The sequence below is a fragment of the Saccopteryx bilineata genome, chromosome 9 (assembly GCF_036850765.1).
Source record: "Saccopteryx bilineata isolate mSacBil1 chromosome 9, mSacBil1_pri_phased_curated, whole genome shotgun sequence".
Lineage (NCBI taxonomy): Eukaryota > Metazoa > Chordata > Mammalia > Chiroptera > Emballonuridae > Saccopteryx > Saccopteryx bilineata.
The window spans coordinates 10,482,914-10,505,377 of record NC_089498.1 but is presented as its reverse complement, the minus strand read 5'-3'; the positions used below and the strand labels follow the sequence as shown (position 1 = coordinate 10,505,377).

At 58.2% G+C, this 22,464-nt stretch overlaps 2 protein-coding genes across 7 annotated transcripts; one reads left to right on the top strand and one right to left on the bottom strand.

Annotated features, from left to right (window-relative positions):
- Positions 1 to 892: 892 nt before the first annotated feature.
- On the bottom strand, positions 893 to 13,369 carry USB1 (U6 snRNA biogenesis phosphodiesterase 1). The gene is made up of 7 exons (XM_066243736.1): positions 13,183 to 13,369; positions 12,147 to 12,313; positions 11,378 to 11,561; positions 6,740 to 6,793; positions 4,669 to 4,774; positions 2,995 to 3,078; positions 893 to 1,947 (listed from the first exon to the last, which is right to left on the bottom strand). The coding sequence occupies exons 1-7, from the start codon at positions 13,284 to 13,286 to the stop codon at positions 1,843 to 1,845; spliced, it is 804 nt and encodes a 267-aa protein (XP_066099833.1). The 5' UTR covers positions 13,287 to 13,369; the 3' UTR covers positions 893 to 1,842.
- Positions 13,370 to 13,414: 45 nt separating this feature from the next.
- ZNF319 (zinc finger protein 319) lies at positions 13,415 to 19,875 on the top strand. Of its 6 annotated transcripts, XM_066243734.1 has the most exons (3): positions 13,763 to 14,373; positions 16,136 to 16,281; positions 16,388 to 19,875. In XM_066243734.1, the coding sequence occupies exon 3, from the start codon at positions 16,389 to 16,391 to the stop codon at positions 18,156 to 18,158; it is 1,770 nt and encodes a 589-aa protein (XP_066099831.1). In that variant the 5' UTR covers positions 13,763 to 14,373; positions 16,136 to 16,281; position 16,388; the 3' UTR covers positions 18,159 to 19,875. The 6 variants fall into 6 exon arrangements, with proteins under 6 accessions (XP_066099828.1, XP_066099830.1, XP_066099832.1 ...); XM_066243731.1 differs by lacking the exon at positions 13,763 to 14,373 and adding an exon at positions 13,415 to 13,511 and having other exon boundaries at positions 16,136 to 19,875; XM_066243733.1 differs by lacking the exon at positions 13,763 to 14,373 and adding an exon at positions 13,530 to 13,749 and having other exon boundaries at positions 16,136 to 19,875.
- Positions 19,876 to 22,464: the final 2,589 nt, after the last annotated feature.

Sequence of the window (22,464 nt, the reverse complement as noted above, 5' to 3'; positions counted from 1 at the left end):
CAGCCCACTCCTGGGAAAAGCGCGCATCCAAGATGGAGGCTGATGTCTCTGCTGAGGAAGGTCGGGTGGTCTGTGCCCACAGAACCCGCACCGAGAGGCCCGGATGAGCCTGGTTCACCCAGCTGCCCCATTCAGGGCCTGGCACAGAGCAGGTGTCCGTGTAAGCACTGCCTGCACAGCCGGACTGCCGTGTCCCTTGCGTGCCAGGAAGCATGCTTGGCTGCTGCTTCTCCATCTCCAGCGTGACCTCAAAAGCCAGAACCAGCTGAGCAATTGGAGTTGAATCAGCAGATCAGTGCGGTGGGGTTGGGAACAAGGCACAGAATGTGACTTCCCGGGACGATGAGTGCAGCGATTGGGAGCTGGCCCCAGAAAGCAGAGGTGCAGGGGCCAGGGTGACTGGCCCCATTCCCCACCTTTCCTTTCGGCCTCACCAGGGCAGGACTGAGGTTAGGGCAGAGGTGGGGCCTTACCTGACTTCTCCCCCGGGCTCAGGCTAGTCACTGGACCTGTTCTATTCACACGGAATAATCATTTCTCCCCAGCTTACCTTTCAGGGGGGTGATTGGGAGGAGCAGGTGAGAAGGTCCTAGAAAGGGCTCTGAAGTTGTCCTAGTAGCAGGTCTAAATGTCTGCTCACACTGCTGAGGGGTAGGGTGGCGACCTGTCACGTGCCAAACCCTGGGCTCGATGTGGTATGTGCGACCTCGCTGGTGAGCAGCCTGGCAGGCTGGGTGACCGCCCCCCAACAGGAATGTCTCTCATGGCCACGTTAGAAGTCATAACAGAGACACCCAGGGTCCCCCCCAGACTGAAGCACATTGTCGAAGGTGGGGTAGAGAAGAACCATCTTTTTACCTGGTCGGATAGCAGTCCAAAACAAAACCCAAAATAAAAACTGGAATTTTTATTTGCTGAACATAATTTAAAAGTATAGCATAAAAATCTCTCTTCATCCACCACCAGAAATCTGGACAGCAGCTGGAAGGACTGGTCCTTTGCTCTCGTGAGGGCTTGAAGAATAAAAATCCTGTGCAACCCCGGGTCTCCGCCCCGCACCCATGTCCCCTCAGGAGGCCTGCAGGTCACAGCAGGCAGCTGGAGGCCTCAGAAAGCGAGCCCCAGGCTGGGGGGGAGGGGGAGGCACCTCTCTGCCTCTTTGGGAAAGTTGATGGGAGACCAGAGGTCACAGAGCGTTGGAGGCCTGGCTAAACGCCACCGGCGAGGCCAGAACGGAACATCTGCTCCCGTCTCCCCAGGCACCTGGCTGGGCTGAGTGGGAGGAAGAGATGGAGAAAACTGATGCTGAACCTCGAATTAGCACCCTGTACCTTGGCCTTGAATCAGCCTCCGCGGGCACAGGAAGGGGTCAGACTGGAAATAAGTAAAAGTGACAAGCTTCAGAGAGGGAGGGTGACAGGCCGCTTAAAGCACCTCCTGTCCTGGCTTGAGCAGGGATGAGCCAGGGTACAATGGTTTCACAAATGCTGGTCTGAGGCCAACGCATCGCAATGCAAACAGCTGGATGGGTCGAGAGGGGAGTGTGGGGAGGGGCCATGTGTTGGAGGGACCACAGTGGGGATTCTGGCTGAGTCTGATGGGCTCACTGGGTGACCCCATGGGGCGGGCAGTAAGAACCACAGGTCTAGAACTAGGGAGTCCAGTCTGCCCTCTACTGGTGATTTTTGGGAATGACCACAACACAGCAGCACCGGACCTGCAACCCAAAAGGGCCAGGAGAGAACCAGCCCCCAGCAACCCCAGCGACCACCAGGCCTCCCAGTGACTCTTCCACCTCTGCCCGGCCTGCAGCGACTCCTGGGACAAGGAGGGCCTCCGGCATCACTTCAGAGGCATCGAGAAGAACTTGTTCCCAGACTTGCAGCGGACCTGCTCGGCGTGCACACGCAGCAGCATCTCGGAGTCTTCAAACTGGTCCACGATGTCCTTAAACCAGGAGCCGGGAGAGAGAAGTCACTCCCAGGGACGCAGGGACCGGACGGTGCTGCAAACAAGCCCCGCCTACTGAAATCCTTCAGAGGTTGGGCCCTGCTGAAGGGAGACCCGGGGCCACAGAGGCTGCAGGCCCTGCACTTAGTTACCTCATCAGCTCTGCAGTCTCGTGAGGTCGAGCCTGTCACCCCACCTTTGCAGAGGACATGCATGCTCAGAGCCCTGGGTTACAGAATCCAGTAAAGAGAGGACCGGGACTGGGTGTGCGGGAGCCCCAAACCAGGGCCCTCTGCCGCGTCCAGCAGGATCGGGCCAGGAGCACAGGCGCTGTGTGATGGTGGCCCACGGGCTGGCTGTACCTAGCGTGCATGTTTTGTTTGGCTTGCAAAGTGGTTTGTTTTTGTTTTTTTAAAATACAAATTGGTTGCCAACATTAGAAAACAGGGAGATTATTCATAAAAATCTGGATGTCTGGCTTCTCTGGAAAAACCAGGAGTGGCAGCAACACTAGACCCGCTTTCCCGCACGGCAACACCCACCCGTCTCCCTGACCCGAGGAGGAGCATCGGCATCTCTGCGGGCTGGCGAGAAAGTGGGAAGACTATAAGGGCGGACGTTCCTTACATCTGGCATGTTCCATTCATTTCTAGCACCCGCCCGGCCCCTGTGGGCGCCCCGGCCTTTGACCGCTGGCACGGGGCAAGGCCTCCAGGGAAGGCCCGCAGCCTCCTCTCGGATCAGCGCTCTAGGGCAGCGCTGTTCACATTCTAGCGTGTGCACAAATCCTTGGGGATCTTGTTAAAGCGCAGTTCTGGTTTCTTAGGTCTGGGCTGGGCCTCCGCGTCTGTAGAGCGAATAAGCTCTCAGGGGCCGCTGCCAGCCCAGGGCGGCACTTTCAGGAGCAAGGGCAGGTGCCGGGCTCCCCTGCCCTGTCAGGGGTTCCCCAGGGACTCAGGTGTGCACACCCGACCCCCGGGGCCAGTCGGCTCCTCACCCACTTCCCAACACCCCACCAGTCTGGCGCCTGCGCTGGGGACTCACCTGCAGCTCCCTCAGGCACCGCCCTTCCAGCTGGGGACCAGCATCACCCACACACCAGGCCAGGCTGATGTGGAACGAAGGGTCCTGCGGAGGGGCAGCAGGGGGGAGGTGGTCACCAGGTGCCGGGGCAGGCCCAGACTCACAGCAGATGTGTGACCGAGTTGTCATGGCACCCCTGCTGGCTCCCTAGCCTGCTCCACGGGAGGTGAGACCCTCAGTGTTGATCAGTATTGATCCCAAGCACCGCTACAGATAGATGAGATACCCTTGGATTGGTCTCTGCTCTGGAATGAACTGTGCCCCCCCCCTCCAGATTCATACGCTGAAGCCGTAACCCCCGGTGGTGGCACGTGGAGGTGGGGCCTTTGGGAGATGGTTAGGTTTAGATGAGGTCGGTCACGGTCACGAGGGTGGGGCCCTCATGATGGGACTTGTGCCTGTGTAAGAAGAAACAGCAGGGAGCCTGCTTCCTCTCTCTCCACCTGGGAGGGCACAGTGAGAAGACACCTGTCTACAAGCAAGAGAGTCCTCACTCAAAACTGACTGTGCCGACACCTTGCTCTTGGACTTCAAGGTTCCAGAATTGTGAGAACATGTCGTGTTTAAGCCCCTCGGTCCACAGTACTTGGTTACGGCAGCCCCGCTGAGACAGTCCTGTCCTCAGAGGCTGTCCTTCACATACTGTAGCGAGTCATTAGCCCTGGGACGGTGACGACAACCCAGGCTCTGTCTGAGTCTGTCGTCTGATCTAAAACATTTCAACAGGTGATACACTTTTTAAGATGAACAAAAACCCAAAATATCTAAAAGTATGAATAACTGTCTCCATTCAAATTCATACTTATATATCTCAGCATGGTTTAAAAACAATGTATCAAGGAAAACCAATGGCCTTTTAAAGCCTTGATAGTCAGCCTGGAAGCCTGGAGTACGGTCACCCTGGAGGGCATGGGGCGGGCGCGGGAAGGTGCACGAAGCTACACCCTTTGGGGCATCAATTTTACTAAGAAATACTGGGGGAAACAGCTTCTTAAAAGTAAAGATAACCACGAAAACAATATGGATTGGACAGTATAAATCTTGTGCGTATTTAAGATACATAAAAAAGCTTCTTTTTTCTTTTCTTTTTTTTACAGAGACAGAGAGAAAGTCAAGGGAGAGGGATAGACAGGGACAGACAGACAGGAACAGAGAGATGAGAAGCATCAATCATTAGTTTTTTGATGCGCCTTGCGACACCTCAGTTGTTCATTGATTGCTTTCTCATATTTGCCTTGACCACGGGCCTTCAGCAGACGGAGTAACCCCTTGCTCGAGCCAGCGACCTTGGGTCCAAGCTGGTGAGCTTTGCTCAAACCAGATGAGCCCGCGCTCAAGCTGGCGACCTCGGGGTCTCGAACCTGGGTCCTCTGCATCCCAGTCTGACGCTCCATCCACTGCGCCACCACCTGGTCAGGCTAAAAAAGAATTCTAAGAAAGTGTAAGGAATGCTGGCCTTTGGGTGGGCTGCATCTGACCACATCTCAGATCGCCGAGCCCCCAGAGGCGGCATATGTCCCCTGAAGGCCGGCATTTGGGACACTACACTTGGGGAAGTTCTGGAGGGCTGTTTAGTTTGCTGGTTGTGCACAAGTTATAGGCGGGCCACTGCAGAAGAGAGGGCCCTGTTGTTACCTGGTAGAAAGTGGTGAGGTCAAACTCCTCCATGACTCTGTCGACCTCGGAAACCAGGTCCAGGAACTGGGCATGCCCGGAGGTGACCTCAAGCCCAACAAAGGTCCTGCGGGAGACAGAAGAGGGGACCCAGGGGAGTGAGATGGAGCCTCTGAGAATGTCAGCCGTCTGCGATGGAGCAGGGAGGGAGGGAGGGTGACACAGAGCCGAGCAGACTGGACCGTGTGCACTTTCTCACACGGCCCCTGGGCAGGTCACTAGTAAACTTCTTTTAGATGCGTTGCCTACCTTCACTGTCTCTAACTCCTCATCCCACATCTTCAGCCCACTTGGCCGGAAACCGTGGTCATTCACGCTGCCCGCGAGCCCCGCGCTATGGAACCCGGTGCACGCTTCTGTCCTGTCTTGGCTGCTGGAGGGGGGGGTATCTGACACAGCTGATGCCTCCCTCCCTGAAATCCTCTCCTGGCTCCCGCCCCCCAGTCCTGGTCTGATCCCTCTTCTGGCCTCCCTGCTGTCCCCTCTGCGGCCCTCTCCTTTCCCCCCTCTCCTCGGCTGGCCGGCCGGCAGAGCTCCGACCTCAGCCCTCTTGTCTGCTCCATTTGTGCCCTCCCAGCCGTCAGGTCGCACCCAGCCCTGCCTGAACTCTCCCAGGTGCGCGGCTCCCCAAGTTCTGTCTGCAGCTGGGCCCTCTCTGTGCAATACATACACTTGTGTATGCAACACCTCCGCCTGGGGGGGGGGGTAACAGGCAGCAAAACCCAACAGGCACAAAGCAGAACTTCTGCTTCTCTTCCCACCAGGGTCTCCCACCACAGAAAACGGGACTATTGTTTACCCAGCTGTTCCCACCCTGAACCCAGGAATCTACTTTGAGTCTCTGCCTTACTTCGCACAGATCCCACCCACTGGTAATTCCGGCGGATTCTATCTCCAGTATTTTGGGAACGTGGCCACTTCTTGGCTCTTCCGCTGCCATCACCCTCATCCAGGCTGCCACTGGCCCCTCACCTGGACAGCGACGCCAGCCTCCGCCCTGTTGTCCCTGCGTCTGCCCTGCTCCCTACACCGCCTCTCCACTCTGTGGCCCGAGACACGGACACGATCTAGTCAGACTGACATTACAGCACGAAGCAGAGCGTGTCTCTCCTCTGTTCCCGTCCTTCCAGTGGCTTCCAAACCCCTTCCCTTGACCTTGAAGGCCCCATGTGAGCTAACCCCATCCACCTCATCCCCCATCCCCTCCCAGCCACCCCGGGTCCCACGTCATGGCCTCCTCAGACATGCCAAGCTCTCCTGCCTCAGTGTCACTTCGCTCGCTCTGTCCTCTGCTGAAAGAGTCTTGCAGCAGCTCTTCCTTAGGTCCCCAGCAAATGCCACCTGCCTGGCCACTTCCTGGGCCCTCCCGGGCCGTGTGCTCCAGACTATCTATCCTGTCACGTAATAGTTATGAACGATCTTGTGTGTTATCTGCCTCCCCTGCAGAAGGGGAGCCCCCAAGGGCAGGGGCTGTGCGACCTCCCTGCTGACTCAGGAGGTGCTCAGTGAGGGTGGGCAGCCCTGAGCGAGTGAGTGCATGGAGGAGGCCCCCTTGCAGAGGCGCTGAGGAGGCAGCCCGGGGAAGGGACCACAGGGAGGCTCGCTTGGAAGCCGTGATACTGATTTCTTCCTCTGTTCATCAGAAACTTGTCTGGCTCATTTGAGCCTCACAAGGGCCCCAGGATGAATGTATCTAGGACAGGCATGTGATGGCACGGGAACAGGAGGTCACAGGGGCCAAGATATGAGCTAAATGTTAGGCTGGGACCAGAGCTGGGCAGGAACCCATGGTTTCTTTCAGGCAGGCTTTTCCCACGACACCAAGGTGTTTCCTCTATCTCTGCCCCTCCCTCCATGTTCCCTGGTTTTTTTCTTTCAATGAAAGATTCAGGTTTGGGAACAACTGTCTGTGGACTCGTAGATTTGGTTAAAACCCAAAATGAAAAATGGCGACAGACAAGGCCAGGAGCAAAGCATCCCCTCAATCTTCAAAGAATTTTCTGGAAATGACAGGGCCAAGGGGGAGACCCACCTGGTTTTCTCTTGATTGGTATAAATCTTTACCCGGTCGGCAGTAAAGCAGAATCTGAAATTTAGAAGAAAAGACCACATTTCAAGAAGATGTATAAGAAAAAAAAAAATCAGAAAAAATAGTTTATATTAAAAAATACTGGCCCTGGCCGGTTGGCTCATTGTCCTGGTATATGGATGTCCTAGGTTCGATTCCTGGTCAGGGCACACAGGAGACGAACATCTGCTTCTCCACCCATCCCCTTCTTCTCTCTCTCTCTTCCCCTCCCGTAGCCATGGCTGGATTGGTTCAAGCGCATTGGCCCCAGGTGCTGAGGATGGCTTTGTGGAGCCTCCGCTTCCACCTCAGGTGCTAAAAATTGCTCGGTTGCAGTATGGCCCCAGATGGGCAGAGCACTGGCCCCAGATAGGGGTTGCCAGGTGGATCCTTGTTAGGCCACATGTGGGAGTCTGTCTCTCTGTCTCCCTTCCTCTCAACTTGAAAAAGAAGAAAAAAAAACACCACTTGGAAAATATAGTTAGCTTATGTCACACTTAGTAATGTCAACTTATTGCATAGAAGTAAAATGAACTCTACAATAGTCGAGTTGAATGAGACGTTAAATAATCACCAGTTCAAGTAGCACATAGTTTCATCCAGACGCTAGCAATAATTTTACTTTATTAATAGCTATTCACTTCATTAAATAATTGGAGACTATCTCAATTTACTGATGGGAACTGAGAAAGTCTTACTCATCGAGTAGGTGATAATAGATCACTTAAGGGCCAATTTGTTCCTTGCAGTTTTAAAAAAGACAATTCTGATCTAGTCTAAGCAATGACAAGAACATTCCCTGTGTGCCAGGCATTATAATTAGGCCCATTTTCCAGACAAGAAAACTGAAACTTGGTGAGGTTGAATTGGGTGAGCCGCAGTTTGAACCTGTCTGCCTGATTCCAAAGTCCTTGCTGTCAATCCATTACACAGGGACCATCAGCTTCTGCCAGGCAAGGGTTTGACACCGGCTGGACTGGCTTGCTGCCCTTTGTGGACCAACTTGGCAAATCCCATGACAGGAAATGATCACTTTATAGCCTCCAGGCCAAGGTCGCATCCCATCTGAGGGAACACAACACCCTAGCATCCGTGTCAAATCAGTCAACTTTTGACTTCCCCATCAGCCTTCAGCCTCCCAAAGCATCGCTTCTGGGGTGAGTGTCATGGATAAAAGAACCAGCAGGAGCTTGGTTACACATAGAGTCTAGGAAGTGTTGTGCAAGGTGCCTGACAGACACTCCGGAGTGGATACTGAATGTTTGGTGTGCACTCAACTATGATGGTTAACTTTGTGTGTCAACTTGTCCTGGCTGGGGATGCCCAGACAGCTGGTAAAACATTCTCTCTCGTTATGTCCAAGGGTGTTCGTGGAAGAGGATAGCATGTGGATTACTCGACTGAGCCAAGCAGATTGCCCCTCCAGCACGGAGGGCTGAGACAGAGCGAACAGGCGGAGGGAGGGCTGAGACACCCGTCCTCCCCCGCACGGAGGGCTGAGACGCCCGTCCTCCCCCGCACGCGGGGCTGAGACGCCCGTCCTCCCCCGCACGCGGGGCTGAGACGCCCGTCCTCCCCCGCACGGGGAGCTGACACGCCCGTCCTCCCCCGCACGCGGGGCTGAGACGCCCGTCCTCCCCTGCACGGGGGGCTGAGACGCCCGTCCTCCCCCGCACGCGGGGCTGAGACACCCGTCCTCCCCCGCACGCGGGGCTGAGACACCCGTCCTCCCCTGCACGGAGGGCTGAGACAGAGCGAACAGGCGGAGGGCCAAGACACCCGTCCTCCCCCGCACGGAGGGCCGAGACGCACGTCCTCCCCCGCACGGAGGGCTGAGACAGAGCGAACAGGCGGAGGGCCGAGACGCCCGTCCTCCCCCGCACGCGGGGCCGAGACGCCCGTCCTCCCCCGCACGGAGGGCCGAGACGCCCGTCCTCCCCCGCACGGAGGGCCGAGACGCCCGTCCTCCCCTGCACGGAGGGCTGAGACAGAGCGAACAGGCGGAGGGCCGAGACACCCGTCCTCCCCTGCACGGAGGGCCGAGACGCCCGTCCTCCCCCGCACGGAGGGCCGAGACGCCCGTCCTCCCCCGCACGGAGGGCCGAGACGCCCGTCCTCTCCCGCACGGGGGGCCGAGACGCCCGTCCTCTCCCGCACGGAGGGCCGAGACGCCCGTCCTCCCCTGCACGGAGGGCTGAGACAGAGCGAACAGGTGGAGGGCCGAGACGCCCGTCCTCCCCTGCACGCACGCCCGTCCTCCCCTGCACGGAGGGCCGAGACGCCCGTCCTCCCCCGCACGGAGGGCCGAGACGCCCGTCCTCCCCTGCACGGAGGGCTGAGACAGAGCGAACAGGCGGAGGGCCGAGACACCCGTCCTCCCCCGCACGGAGGGCCGAGACGCCCGTCCTCCCCCGCACGGAGGGCCGAGACGCCCGTCCTCCCCTGCACGGAGGGCCGAGACGCCCGTCCTCCCCCGCACGGAGGGCCGAGACGCCCGTCCTCCCCTGCACGGAGGGCCGAGACACCCGTCCTCTCCTGCACGGAGGGCCGAGACATCCGTCCTCCCCTGCACGGAGGGCCGAGACGCCCGTCCTCTCCCGCACGGAGGGCTGAGACACCCGTCCTCTCCTGCATCGCACCCCCTTGGTTCTCCAGCTTGTGGACGGCAGATTGTGGGACCGCCTGACCTTCGGAACCGTGTGGGCCGATGCCTATAAAATCTCCTCGTGTTTCTGTCTCTATATCTACAGCCTGTGGTTCTGTTTCTCTAGAGAACTCTAATTTTGGTATGAAAATGTTTTAGAGGAGCAGCATTTTAAAGGTGAGTTTTCTGACTTGGTTCTGGGCTTTCTGGAATTCTGGAGAGCCTGTCAGTCAAGTCAGACCAATCAAAGCCATTCCCATGTGACATGTGTGGAAGCTATTCAAAAAGAGAGCTGTCCTTCCAGGTTGGTAGATGGGCAGCCAGGAGCTACTGGTGGCCTCCTTTTCCATTGTGAAGATGAAGCCAACACAGCTAGGGGCACAGCTGAGAGATGGTGAGAGTCAGGTGCCACCTGGCACCATCTGACCATGCTGCCCACTCATGCACGCAGCCAGGGCTACCTCTGAACCTTTAGTTACCCCAGCCATTAGGCCACATTGGGGTGGGTTTCTGGCACTTGAGATCGAGGGAGTCTTGACTAATATACATATGGATCAATAAATTTGGTAGTGACAATAAAAAAACCCCGAAAGGGGTCCTGGCCAGTTGGCTCAGTGGTAGAGCATCGGCCCGGCGTGTGGAAGTCCTAGGTTTGGTTCCCGGTCAGGGCACACAGAAGTGCCCATCTGCTTATCTACCCCTCCCCCTCTCTTTCCTCTCTGTCTCTCTCTTCCCCTCCCACAGCCAAGGCTCCACTGGAGCAAAGTTGGCTCGGGCACTGAGGATGGCTCCATGGCCTCCGCCTCAGGTGCTAGAATGGCTCTGGCTGCAATGGAGCAATGCTCCAGATGGGCAGAGCATTGCCCCCTGGTGGGCATGCCAGGTGGATCCCAGTCGGGTGCATGCGGGAATCTCTGACTGCCTCCCCACTTCTAACTTCAGAAAAATACAAAAAAAAAGGCCCCCCAAAACCCAAAAAAGTCACAGGGACTGGATTAGGCAGAGAGATGAGTTTTAGTTCTGATTCCCTGGCTGACTGACCAGGAGCAAAGCCTTCCCCCCTCTGGCCCTCAGAGGAGGGGACGAAACTAAACGGCAGCTCTCCAGGTGGGCAGAGTAGCTCGGTGGACATCCTGGGCCTCCGGCCCCATGAACTGTGGGGTGACCCTCTGACTAGACACCTGTTCTCTGTTTCACACATATCTACACATCTGGGCTTTTGTGTAACACCGCCCTTGAAGACTGGGTTCTGCAGATAAAACCACCGCCTGGGTGGCTTCTTAGGCCTCTTCTACAACTAACATCAGAGGATCCAGAGGGTGCTTTCTGGGCTCTCTATGGCCTGTTCAGTCATTTAATGTACGTCCAATTGATGCCTACAGAGAGCAGAGCACCTGGAAAAAAGGTGTAGGGTATTCGGAGAGAAGTCGCTCTAGGATGTGAACGGCCATGGGATGGACGATCCCTGGGAATGAGGGGTTCTGGGGGCGATGCCCACTGGGAGAGCAGTGAGGGGGCAGGGCTTTGATCTGGCCAAGTCCAGGAGGAAAGGCATTTCTGGTAGGAAGAAGATCTATTGAATAGTTAAGGAAAAAAAGATGCCCTAGGTTGGCAGACAAAACCAGAAGTGGGGTCGAGTTCAGATCCTTTGCCAAGTGCCATGCTGAGGTCAGGATGTCATTTCACTCTCCTGAGTCCCCTCTGTGGCAGCCACTCCATTCCATGACCTGCATCTAGAGGACTCGAAGCTTCCAGAGCTTCTGCAGCGGGCCTAGGTCACACAGGATGAGTGAGGTGCAGAGCAGGCAGCTCCAGGAGATGTTCGGTGTCCTAACCTTTCAGTGCTTGTGGGGGGGGGGGGCGTTTACAACCCACACCTGCATGCCCGCAGTGGCTCGGGACAGGGAGAGGGGCGTCAGGGGAGGGAGAGGAGGGGCAGAGGGGGCACCGGCACTCACCTGTGGCGGGAGGCCATGCGGTCTTTCAGAGCCTGCACAAAAGGAAGGATCCAGTGATGCCGCAGAACCACGCTCTGGGACAGGCTGAGGTGGAAGGCCTCCATCCTTACCAGCCGGGGGACGTATGTCTGGGCGAGGGGCAGCAAGTCATCCAGCAGGTCCAGGAACTCCTCTCTGGCTTCATCTGGAGGGGGACAGAGAAGAGGGGGCCAGGGTGGCATGACTGAGTAACAAAGCCCAGGAGGCAAAGGCTTTTTCCACTTTTTAAAAAAAATTTATTTTTATTGACTTTAGAGAAAGGACACAGAGGGAGGCGGGGAAAGGAGCGGGAAGCATCAGCTCGTAGTAGTTGCCTCTTGTATGTGCCTTGACCGGGCAAGCCTGGGGTTTCGAACCGGCGACCTCAGCATTCCAGGTCAATGCTTTATCTACTGTGCCACCATGAGTCAGGCACCATTTATTTTCCAGTGCCAGAGGCAGCTGCACCCTGGGATGGCCTTGATACTCTGCCCTAACCCTCCCTTGTCAGGGGCAGAGAGAATGTTATACTTAGGGTTAATAAAAAAGTATTCCAGGCAATGATTTGAAAACTGACAGTAAATTGATAGAAAAAAATCCCTAATTCTTGAACCTTGTTCTCTCTGTGCTGAGTCGATCTTTCCCACCCCCTATCTCAGAGGCTTCTGGCTTCTTGCTGCCGGTTGGAGTCAGCTTTCTCTCATCAAGAGGCACCTACCAGTCTCTGCCACTTGCCTTTCACGTTACTCACATGGTACATAGACATGGGTGGCCCAGTTGCCCCGTTCATGGGGAAAGGTACGCACCCGCCCCCCATGTTTTGCACTGTCATCTTCAGGCCCCTCTTCGGTGCCTGGGAACATGCTTAGCACACTGTCTGGTACTGGCAACCTCCGGCTGGGAAGGCAGCTCTGGCCACTGCAAGAGAAAAAAAAGAAAATGAGGACATTCATCCACCGAATATTCTTTACCTTTATATATCCAACAAAAGTTGTAAGCCCTTGTACAGTGTGACTCTGTATCAATTTCCCACCAGGTGCTGCAAGCAACCTCTAGACAACTACAAAGCTTCCCCAGTATTGTGTCTCTGAGAGGCAGAGGATAGCAGCGAGCATGGTCCTCGTGGCCAAGAACTGAACAGGTAGCAATGTATGGTTCAGAGGTCACCATCCTTAAAGGGGCAGACATGGAGCAGCAGCTCCTAGCTCAGTGGTCTTGGGCCAGTCATGTGCCCTCTGTGGACCTGTTTTATTATCTGTAAAGCATACTTCTACCTGATAGCGCTATTGTGAGATCAGCTGAGATACCGCTGGGCAGTCAATCACCAGGCCTGGCCCTTAACAGCCGAGGCTCCGAAGTAAGAGACTTGGAGGGTTTTGTTCATTGCTGAGTCCCCAGTCCCAGCCAGGTGTAGAGTGGGTGCTCAAGGAGTATTTTTGAGTGAATGAAAAAACTCTCCAACGCTTTCGCTTCTACTACTGCAACTGTGTTAAATGAGGAAACAGACCTAGCGTGGTCCATCGCTACCGGCGATAGCGTCAGCCAGTGGCCGAGGCTGACCCGAACCCAGGTTTCTTGCCTCCTAACCTTGATCTAGCCGGGGGAGGGGAGCGCTCTGGGGCTTTGTGCACGGGTGTCCCCTGGAACCTCCTTACCCCCCCCCCCCCGTGCCCTCTCTCCTTCCCTGCCGAGCCTCCCCGCACTCTCCCTATCTCCACCCCTGCACTCCGCTCTCAGCAGGGTTTCGCGTGAACCCGCACCCTGCCCAGAAAGACGTCGCTCCTCACCGAGGGCGGCATCCAGCCCCCGGCCCGGCCTGAGCGCCGGCCTCGGCCTCATCCTCATCCTCAGAGCCGCTGCTGCTGTAGCCCACCAGGGGAGCCGCACTCATAAGTCCTCTTCTACAACAACAGCGCAGGCCCACTAGCAGCCGCCCTCAGCACCCGGAATTCCGCTGCGCCGGAAGTGCCTTCCTGGGGGCGGGACCTAGGTTAGCACGGCCCCGGGGCGGGGTCTGGAGGCGGGGCCGGGTAGGACACAGCAGAGACTCTACCCACCGGGACCACCCACAGTGCCTGTCACTTGCTGCTAGTTGAGGGCAACCCGGAGCTCCCAGGTATCCGCAGCCTCTGTATGCCCATTTCACAGGTCACTCTGGGGCTCTGTCTGCAGCCACCCGGGACCCGACCCCCTAGTTACGACGGTCCCTAAGTCAGCGGGCAATGCACTAGGCACAGCGAAGATCCCTGCCCTCGGGGCCCTGGCAGGACCAGTGGTCCCGGAGCCCCCTTCTCAAGCTGGCCCGAAGTCCGAGCTCCAGGTCCCTCCCCTAAGAGCAAGCTGAGCAGACACAGGTCAGTTTCCGAAGACCAGAGGGTCTAGGAGGCCCCTCCTCTCAGGTGCAGGGGTCGGGCTGGACGCCTGGTCCCGCGAGTCCCCTCCCCTTAGGCTGAGCAAGGGTGGTCGGAGGCTGAATGCCTTCCCGGAGTCATCCGAGGCGTGCTGGCTGGGGAACTGGACAGCCGCCCCGCGCGCCTGGCGGTCCGACCCGGCGCGGCGGGGCCTCCGGTCCCCGACAGGGGGCGGCCTCGCTCCGCGCGGTCCGCTCCTCCCGCAGCCGCCGCCGCCCCGGCTACAGCTCCTCCTCCCGCCCCGCCTCCCCGCCCCCCCCCCCCCCCCCCCCCCCGCGCTCCCGCCTGTCCTCCCGTCTCTGCAAGGCCATCGGTCGGTCCGCCCGCCCTCCCGGCGCTCCTCCGCCCCGAACCGCTATCCCGGCTGCGCCCGTCGCTTCCTCGGTTCCGGCTGCCGCTAGCCCATCCCGCGCCCCCGGGCCGGCCGCCGCCGCTGCTACGCGAGGCCGGGGATTGGCAGCGCGCGTAGGCCGCGCCGCGGCCGATCGAGCCGGAATAAAGGGGCGGCCGAGAGAGCAGCGGGTCTTCACTCGCCTCGCGCCTGACGCCGCGGGCGGCCCGGAGCAGGTGAGCGGCGGGGCGCCTGGGGCCGATCCCGGGGCCACTCCCGCGTCTGCCGCACCTCTTCCCCAACGGGCCGCCCCCACCCTCCGGCCTGGTCTGGCGGCCTCTGAGCTCCTGGGCGGCCCAGGCCGGCATCGAGGCGCAGCTGCTTCTTGGGCCCGGCCTGCGGCCCCGGGGCCTTGCTCGAGCCCACTCGCCTGCGGGGCCAGCTCGGGCTGCAGCGGCCTGGCCATACCCGGCGAGGGCTGACAGGAGGCAGCCGAGCTGGGCGGGCGGGCAGTGCCGGCGAGGTGATGGGCTTTTCATTCCGTTTCCCAGGGAGGAGGAAGAACGGGGTGGGGCGCAGGTGTGGGCCTCTGCCTGCTTCCCGTATCCTAGTCTCGCTTTGCAGGGTGCTCAGAGAGGCCTCATGGCTGCATCTTCCTGGGGGTGGGCAGTGGAGCTGGGCGCCCCGGGCCAGGGACCTTCTGTTTGGCAGCCATTTATGCAGGAAAAAACAGTTGTGCTGGTGCAGCCTAACCTACGCCGCCCTTGGAGTAGCCTGGCTTCCCTCTTTTCTGGGAGCTTTGGCACCTGCTTGTTCCTGCAACCTGCTGCCCTCACCCAAAGCCACCGCTCCTTCTTTCCTTCCCAGAAGATGAGGATGACAGCTTGTAAGCCTGACTCTTACGTTTTTTTGGCAAACAGTTAGAGGCCAGGCTGGCCCGTGAAGGCATCCCCTTCTTTCTCCTCTTTTCCTCAGAAGAAAACTTAGAAACTTTTCAGTGTTAGAGGCAGAGGAGCTGGGAACCTGTAAGTGGATTACATCTGATTCTAAAAGTTCCTCCCTTTCGCTGTCATTACCTTATGCTGCCACAAAGTGGTGAGTTAAGAGATTTGCTTGGGTTGGGTGGGCTTTACCTTCCACTGATTACCCAGAAAGTTGTAGCCTTGGAGGAAGGGAACCGGATTGTTTCCAGAAAGGAGAGGAGCAGAAATGCTCTGTGGTTGTTAGCATGTTACTTCCCATGCTGCAGAGGCGAGGTTACAATTGCTTATACTTCCTGCAGGCCTTGACAGAGTCAGATCAGAGGATTTAGCGGTTTGTGGGGGGGGTTTTTCTTTGTATTCTTGGAGAGTACTAGAGTTTGGAAGTTTTGCTGTAGACATTGAAGTTGGTTGGGTCTGTGAACCTATTGTTTAACCGCCATCATGCATTGGTTCAGGCCCCTGCAAGGCCATCCAACCTGTGTGTGGAGAGAGCAGGCATATAGTCGTGGTGCAGGGCCTGGGGGATAGTTAAGAGGGATGTGGGCCAGCCCCTCACAAGAGAAGGATTTTGAGATGGTCCTTTGTTCCATGTAGTTGTTTTAAATATTTACTTGCAGAAAAAAGTTATGCTGCCAAAATTATTGTTTCATACACTGTGGCCCGAACTGGTCAGTCTTTTCTTGAAGCATGAGCGGAATTTGTGACTTCCTTGCATTGTGGACAGATCAGCCCAGAGTCTTACCTGTGAGGCAGCTGATTAAAGAGGGCTGGCCATGCTGGGATGCTGGGATGCCCTGGCCCAGGTGGGGTGGAGACAGCCACCATCCCCTTTGCTGGAGCAGCTGAGTGGTGGCAGACTTTGTTGGTAGCGTGTGAAGGGAGAAGGTCTCCCAGGCCTGAGCCTCTCTCCTTTCCCTGGTGTGGTTGATGTCAATGTGGCCAGTGCAGGCAGAACAGGGAGAGGGCCCAGCCGCACGTCCCGGCCTCAATCTCACGCTTTCTCTCTTCTCCACAGAACCCGTCATCGGGGAAGGCAGAGCCTCCCTGGCACTGTGGCACCCTGCCTCGAAGAGCCCCCCGTCCTGTAGGCTGAGCCTTGTAGTCTGTCTTGGTTAATGACTTGGGCCGTCTGACCAGTCCCTCTGCTGTGCCTTTTCTAAGGTCCTTGTCCATCCCTGACCCTGGGCAGCTTCTCTCTCTGGGTTGGGTCATCTTAATCGGGGAAACTGAAGCCATTACTCTCCAAACCCTGTTTCATCTTCCCAAGCATGTCGGAAAGCTGGCAGCAGCCGCCACAGACGCAGCCACAGGCGCAGCCGCAGCAGCCTCAGCCGCCGCAGCCTCAGCACCACGCAGAACCACCACCAGCCCTGGCCGAGCACGCGCTGCCCCCGGGCACGGCTGAGAACCCCCTGGGCTGTGCTGTCTATGGCATCCTCCTGCAGCCCGACCCGGGCCTGCAGCCCCCACAGCACGAGCCCCTGCAGGCAGCAGGTGAGCCGGGCCCCAAGTGTGGTGTGTGCGGGCATGACCTGGCACACCTGTCCAGCCCGCACGAGCACCAGTGCCTGGCGGGCCACGACCGCTCATTCCAGTGCACACAGTGTCTCAAGATCTTCCACCAGGCCACTGACCTGCTGGAGCACCAGTGTGTGCAGGCCGAGCAGAAGCCTTTTGTTTGCGGCGTCTGCAAGATGGGCTTCTCACTGCTCACCTCGCTGGCCCAGCACCACAGCGCGCACACGGGCGCCACAGGCCTCGTGAAATGCTCCATCTGTGAGAAGACCTACAAGCCGGCCGAGGCGGCCGAGCCAGCGGCCACTGCTGCCCCCTCGCTGCCCCCAGCGCCCTCAGCGCCTGCTGTCACCACTGCCGAACAGGTTGACAAGCCCTACAGTTGCCCCATCTGCCAGAAGCCCTTCAAGCACCTCTCGGAGCTGTCCCGGCATGAGCGGATCCACACAGGCGAGAAGCCGTACAAGTGCACGCTGTGCGACAAGAGCTTCAGCCAGTCGTCGCACCTCGTGCACCACAAGCGCACGCACAGCTCCGAGCGGCCCTACAAGTGCGCAGTCTGCGAGAAGACCTTCAAGCACCGCTCGCACCTGGTACGCCACATGTACGCGCACTCGGGCGAGCACCACCTGTTCCGCTGCAACGTGTGCGAGCTGCACTTCAAAGAGTCCTCGGAGCTGCTGCAGCACCCGTGCACGCCTAGCGGCGAGCGGCCGTTCCGCTGTGGCGAGTGCCAGAAGGCCTTCAAGCGGCCGTCGGACCTGCGGCAGCACGAGCGCACACACAGCGCCGAGCGGCCCTTCAAGTGCGACCTTTGTCCCATGGGCTTCAAGCAGCAATACGCGCTGATGCGGCACCGGCGCACGCACAAAACCGAGGAGCCCTTCAAGTGCGGCCTGTGCGAGAAGGGCTTCGGCCAGCCCAGCCACCTGCTCTACCACCAGCACGTGCACACCCTCGAGACCCTCTTCAAGTGCCCCGTGTGCCAGAAGGGCTTCGACCAGTCGGCCGAGCTGCTGCGGCACAAGTGCCTGCCCAGTGCCACTGAGCGGCCCTTCAAGTGCCCGGTGTGCAACAAGGCCTACAAGCGGGCGTCGGCCCTGCAGAAACACCAGCTGGCCCATTGCTCCCCGTCCGAGAAGCCCCTGCGCTGTACCCTGTGTGAGCGCCGCTTCTTCTCCTCCTCCGAGTTCGTGCAGCACCGCTGCGACCCCGCGCGTGAGAAGCCGCTCAAGTGTCCAGACTGCGAGAAGCGCTTCAAGTACGCATCGGACCTGCAGCGGCACCGGCGCGTGCACACCGGCGAGAAGCCCTATAAGTGCCCCAGTTGCGATAAAGCCTTCAAGCAGCGTGAGCATCTCAACAAGCACCAGGGTGTGCACGCCCGCGAGCAGCAGTTCAAGTGTGTGTGGTGTGGCGAGCGCTTTCTGGACGTGGCCCTTCTGCAGGAGCACAGTGCACAGCATAGTGCCGCTGCCGCCGCTGCTGAGGGGGCCTACCAGGTAGCCGCCTGCCTGCCCTGAGCCCCTCCTGTGCCCCCGCCAGGCCAGGCCCAGCTCCGTGCTCAGAGGCCGTGGGCATGCAGACAGAAGAGCACTGGGCAGGTAGAGGGGCCTGGCACCCCTGGGACCTGCCTGCCGGTGAGGGAGCCAGGTTTCTGGCTGGTCCTGAATCCACAAACCTCTTTCCTTTTACAGGATCTGTTTCCTGAGTGCTATCAGCCTCCCTGGTCTTGGGCCTGAAAGCAGACTAGAAGCCAAGTGGCCTCTCTCCCCCCCAAGGGGGGGTTGCTGCCAGCCCAACCTTCCCGAACCTTTTAGCCTAATTAGAAACCCGATGGTTAGGAAAGAGAATGGGCTGGGAGAAGGGCTGGACTCCAGGTGGGCGGTGCGCAGGGCATCCCCCTGCAAGTTGCTGTTTAAGGGAGAGGGGCACACCCTGCTCCAGCCAGGATCTACACACCCTCCAGGTTTCTGATAAGAGGGCTGCATATCTGTGGGCAGGGCCTGCCTGGAGAGCCGGAGGCCTAGCCAGAGGCAGGCGGTAGAGAAGTTCTCCCAGGAGAACAGCAGCTGTGGGAGCAGTGCCCGGTAGCGCTGTCCATGGGGAAAGGAGGAGAGGCAGCCTTTGCACGGAGGTCTAATCCCGAGATTTTGGAAGCGCCCCTCCCACCTGTGCTGCATGGTTCCACTCTCTGGCGGAGAATGTGCCCATCCAGACAGAACGCTGGGGTGGAAGGGGGTCATTAGACCTGGTGCAGGGAGGGGCAGGGCCAAGCCCCTGATCTTCCCAGTGGTTGTTAACAAGTGTCCTCCCCCTTGAATTGTGCAAATTGAAGTGTCAAGGGTGTGGCCTCAATCAGCTTCCCGCTGTGCTTGAGGGCTAAGCCCAGGCTGTGCACCCAGGGTGAGGCAGGGAAAAGGACTGTGAATGGCTACTCATGGCACAGAGCCCTCCCAGCCCTTGGGAGCCTTCCCCCATCAGGCTCACTGCTGGCCTGGACTCTTGCCATTGCCCAGACACCTTGGACAGCAGCCAGCTACTTCCAAGGTCAGAGAGTTCTCCCTTGGGTCCTCCTAGCACCCTCCCTGTCTCTGCTTGCCCACAGGGCCCTTCTGGCCAAGGGTGTCAGGGCACAGGGAACAGGCAGGGGGAGAGGGTTGTTAAGGGAATCAGTAGGTAGATGGAGTCCACTGATGTCTCTGGACGTCTGGGGCCCTTGGGAAACCCAGAGGACCTTTATTATCAAAATGATTATTTGAATCCTAGCTCTGCCCCTGCCCTCTTCCTCCCCCTTCCCTGGTCATAGGTCTTAAAAAACTTTAGTCCGTGCACCACAGACCCCGAGGAGCAGGGAGCCCCACTTTGTCCCACTCTCCCCTGAACAAGTCTGCAAAGCGCATATCCACCTCCTCCATCTGCCTGGGTTCTCCTCCTGTGCCAGGGAAGGGCTGGGCCTTCCCCTCAGGCTGGCTCTCAGTCACAACGCCTCAAAGACATTGAACCCAGGCTGACAACAGTCCCAACTCGGTCTTTTCATTTTGCTTTCTAAAAGCAGTTGTTATACTATTCATAACATTGTATAGTTTAATTTCATGTCATTTTGGATCTTATATAAAAATGTGAGCATTTGGGTTTTTGAAAACGACAACTCCATTTTAGATAGCCCCTTTTGATGTTAATATATAGTGAGTCCAAAGTATGCTTTAGAAATAAAGACATTGACCATCACAGACCAAAGCCCTGCGTGTTCTGGTCATTCTTCCACAGGCGTGATGGGACGTGGAGAGGGAGAGGGGTGTGCACACCGTGGTGGCATGCTTGAGACTGTGACAGAGGCTGTGTTTGAATCATGAGTTTTGCATGTTCTGGTGTGTGACTTTGGGCACTGTAGGACCTCCCTTGTTGGGACTCAGTTGCCTCATCTGTAACATGGGGAGGTTAGCCCTTCCCCTGCTTGGCCATTGTGAGAATTAAATGGAATTGTGTGTGGAGGCCCTGGTGGGGAAGCTGTTGAAGATGCTGACAGTCCCAACTCGGAAATGGCCCTGCAGCCTCTTGACCTCCTGTGGGTTTAACTGCAGCCCCTGCAGAGAGCTGAGCTGTGGGGACCAGCAGCTCATGGGTGGTCAGGAGCTGGAACCCGGGCTGGGAAGCACGAAAACTTGCTCAGCGCCAGCGGCAAACCAGGCCCTGCCACAGAGCACGGCCTGCTCTCGCCCACTTCTGCTTGCCCTGCCGCACAGCGGTCCATCCCCAGCAGCCTCCCACCCCGGCCTAGCTCTACCATCTGAATATCAGGGCTGCCCCCACCCCAGCAGCCTCCCACCCCGGCCTAGCTCTACCATCTGAATATCGGGGCTGTTCCCACCCTGGCAGCCTCCCACCTCGGCCTAGCTCTGCCATCTGAATACCAGGGCTGCCCCCACCCCGGCAGCCTCCCACCCCGGCCTAGCTCTACCATCTGAATACCAGGGCTGTCCCCACCCCGGCAGCCTCCCACCCCGGCCTAGCTCTACCATCTGAATACCAGGGCTGTCCCCACCCCGGCAGCCTCCCACCCCGGCCTAGCTCTACCATCTGAATACCAGGGCTGTCCCCACCCCGGCAGCCTCCCACCCCGGCCTAGCTCTACCATCTGAATACCAGGGCTGTCCCCACCCCGCTCTGACACCTGTTCCCAGGACCTTTCCCATCCAGCAGCTCTGAGAGACGGGCAGGTAGAGCTGAGCCTTCCCTTGTGCCGACCCATGCGATAGCCAGGGGCTGCCTGAAGCCAGCTGTTAGTGATGAAAGTGGCCTGTCGGGGCTGGCCAGGTGGGCCCGGTGGGGGACAGGCAGTGGGGCTGGGAACCGCTGGGGCCTCCAGCTCTAGTCACTGAGGCCGGGGGCTCGAGCTCCAACCCGCTCTTTGCTGACTGGGAAGCCGGGACAATGGCCGGGCGGGTGCTGGCCCCGGGTCTGGCCAGGGGAGCAGGAAAGCTCCTGCCCAGCAGGCAGAGGGTGGCCAGCCCCCCGGCCTGCTTCCTTGAGGGTCGAAGCCGCTGTGTCTCACCTTCCCATCTGTGCAGGGGCAGCTTTATAAAGAGCCTAGGCCTCCGCAGCGGCCTTGTGGAGGGCTTTCTTTCATCTCCAGCCCTTCCTCCTGACCTCTCAGCATCACCTCCTCCCCAAACCCGCCTCCAGAGTCGGCCTCGGCCAGGACCAGGGACTGCTCAGGCCTTGGAACTTTGCCCAGGGCCTCCTGGCCCGGGCCAGGCTCCCTCTGATAAGCTCTGCCTCCCGTCCTCAGGCTGGCGGGTGTCTTTGTTCCTTGAAGGTCATGTCCCCAGGAAAAGCCTGGGCTGCTCTGACCTTCCGCAAATTCACAGATTTGCAGACTCCGTCTGGAGCGCCTGGTCTTCAGGGACAGAGAAGGTCAGAGGGAGGGCCCAGGTGGGAAGGGGCCTGTGGCGCCCGTCACTGTGTGCGTCCATCCCCATCCCGTAAGCAGTCCTGCCTTTGCTCACCCACAGGCACTGCTGTTGGCCAGGCCCTGAGCTGCTGCTGCAGCCGTGAAGCAAGGGCTTCAGATGAGAGTTTTGAGGTTGTAAAGCCAGGAGGCACGGCCAGGGCCACCATCACAGCTGCCTGGCCCATGCAGGTTCACATTGGATTCGGACAGTCGGTAAAGAAACAACGGAGCCAAGAACTGATGGGCTGTCATCTTTAATTCTAGCTTGCACCCGGCGGGCAAGGAAAAACACACACTGGGCTCCAAAACCCACTCACATTCAGTGCTCACAAAGCTACTGACCTATCCGAGTTTCCTAGAATCAAAAGTTTCTAGCTCACCAGACTTATTCACCACTGTTCCCCATCTCCTTCCTTCTCCAGCGTCAAACTGCACAAACTGGCCTCTCACTCAATACTCCGCCATCTTGGCTGCTTCTCCTGGCCACATGGCCTCTTTCTGCTCTCCTCTCTGCTCTCTCCTCTAATCATAATCTCAGGAACCAAGAGCGTGCAAGCTCCCGTTCTGCCCCTATTTTATAGTGTAGAAATCCAAATCTTTAATCCAATATACAAAATAGGGAAGTCTCTAATACAAAGTCACTTCTCTGAGGCATGATTGGATTGTACCGCCCCACATCAAAAAGGGTGGGAAAGGCTTAATCCCAAAACCAAGCCCCAGGCTACAACGATCCTGCCTGCCCACCGCCTGCCCCCAACACACATTAATATCACCTGGGCGATGGCCTCACGTGGGCAGCGCCATCTTTAACAAAGTGAGCATAACATATTTTATCTGCCCAACAATCCACCCCTATGCTCACTTAACTACCCACA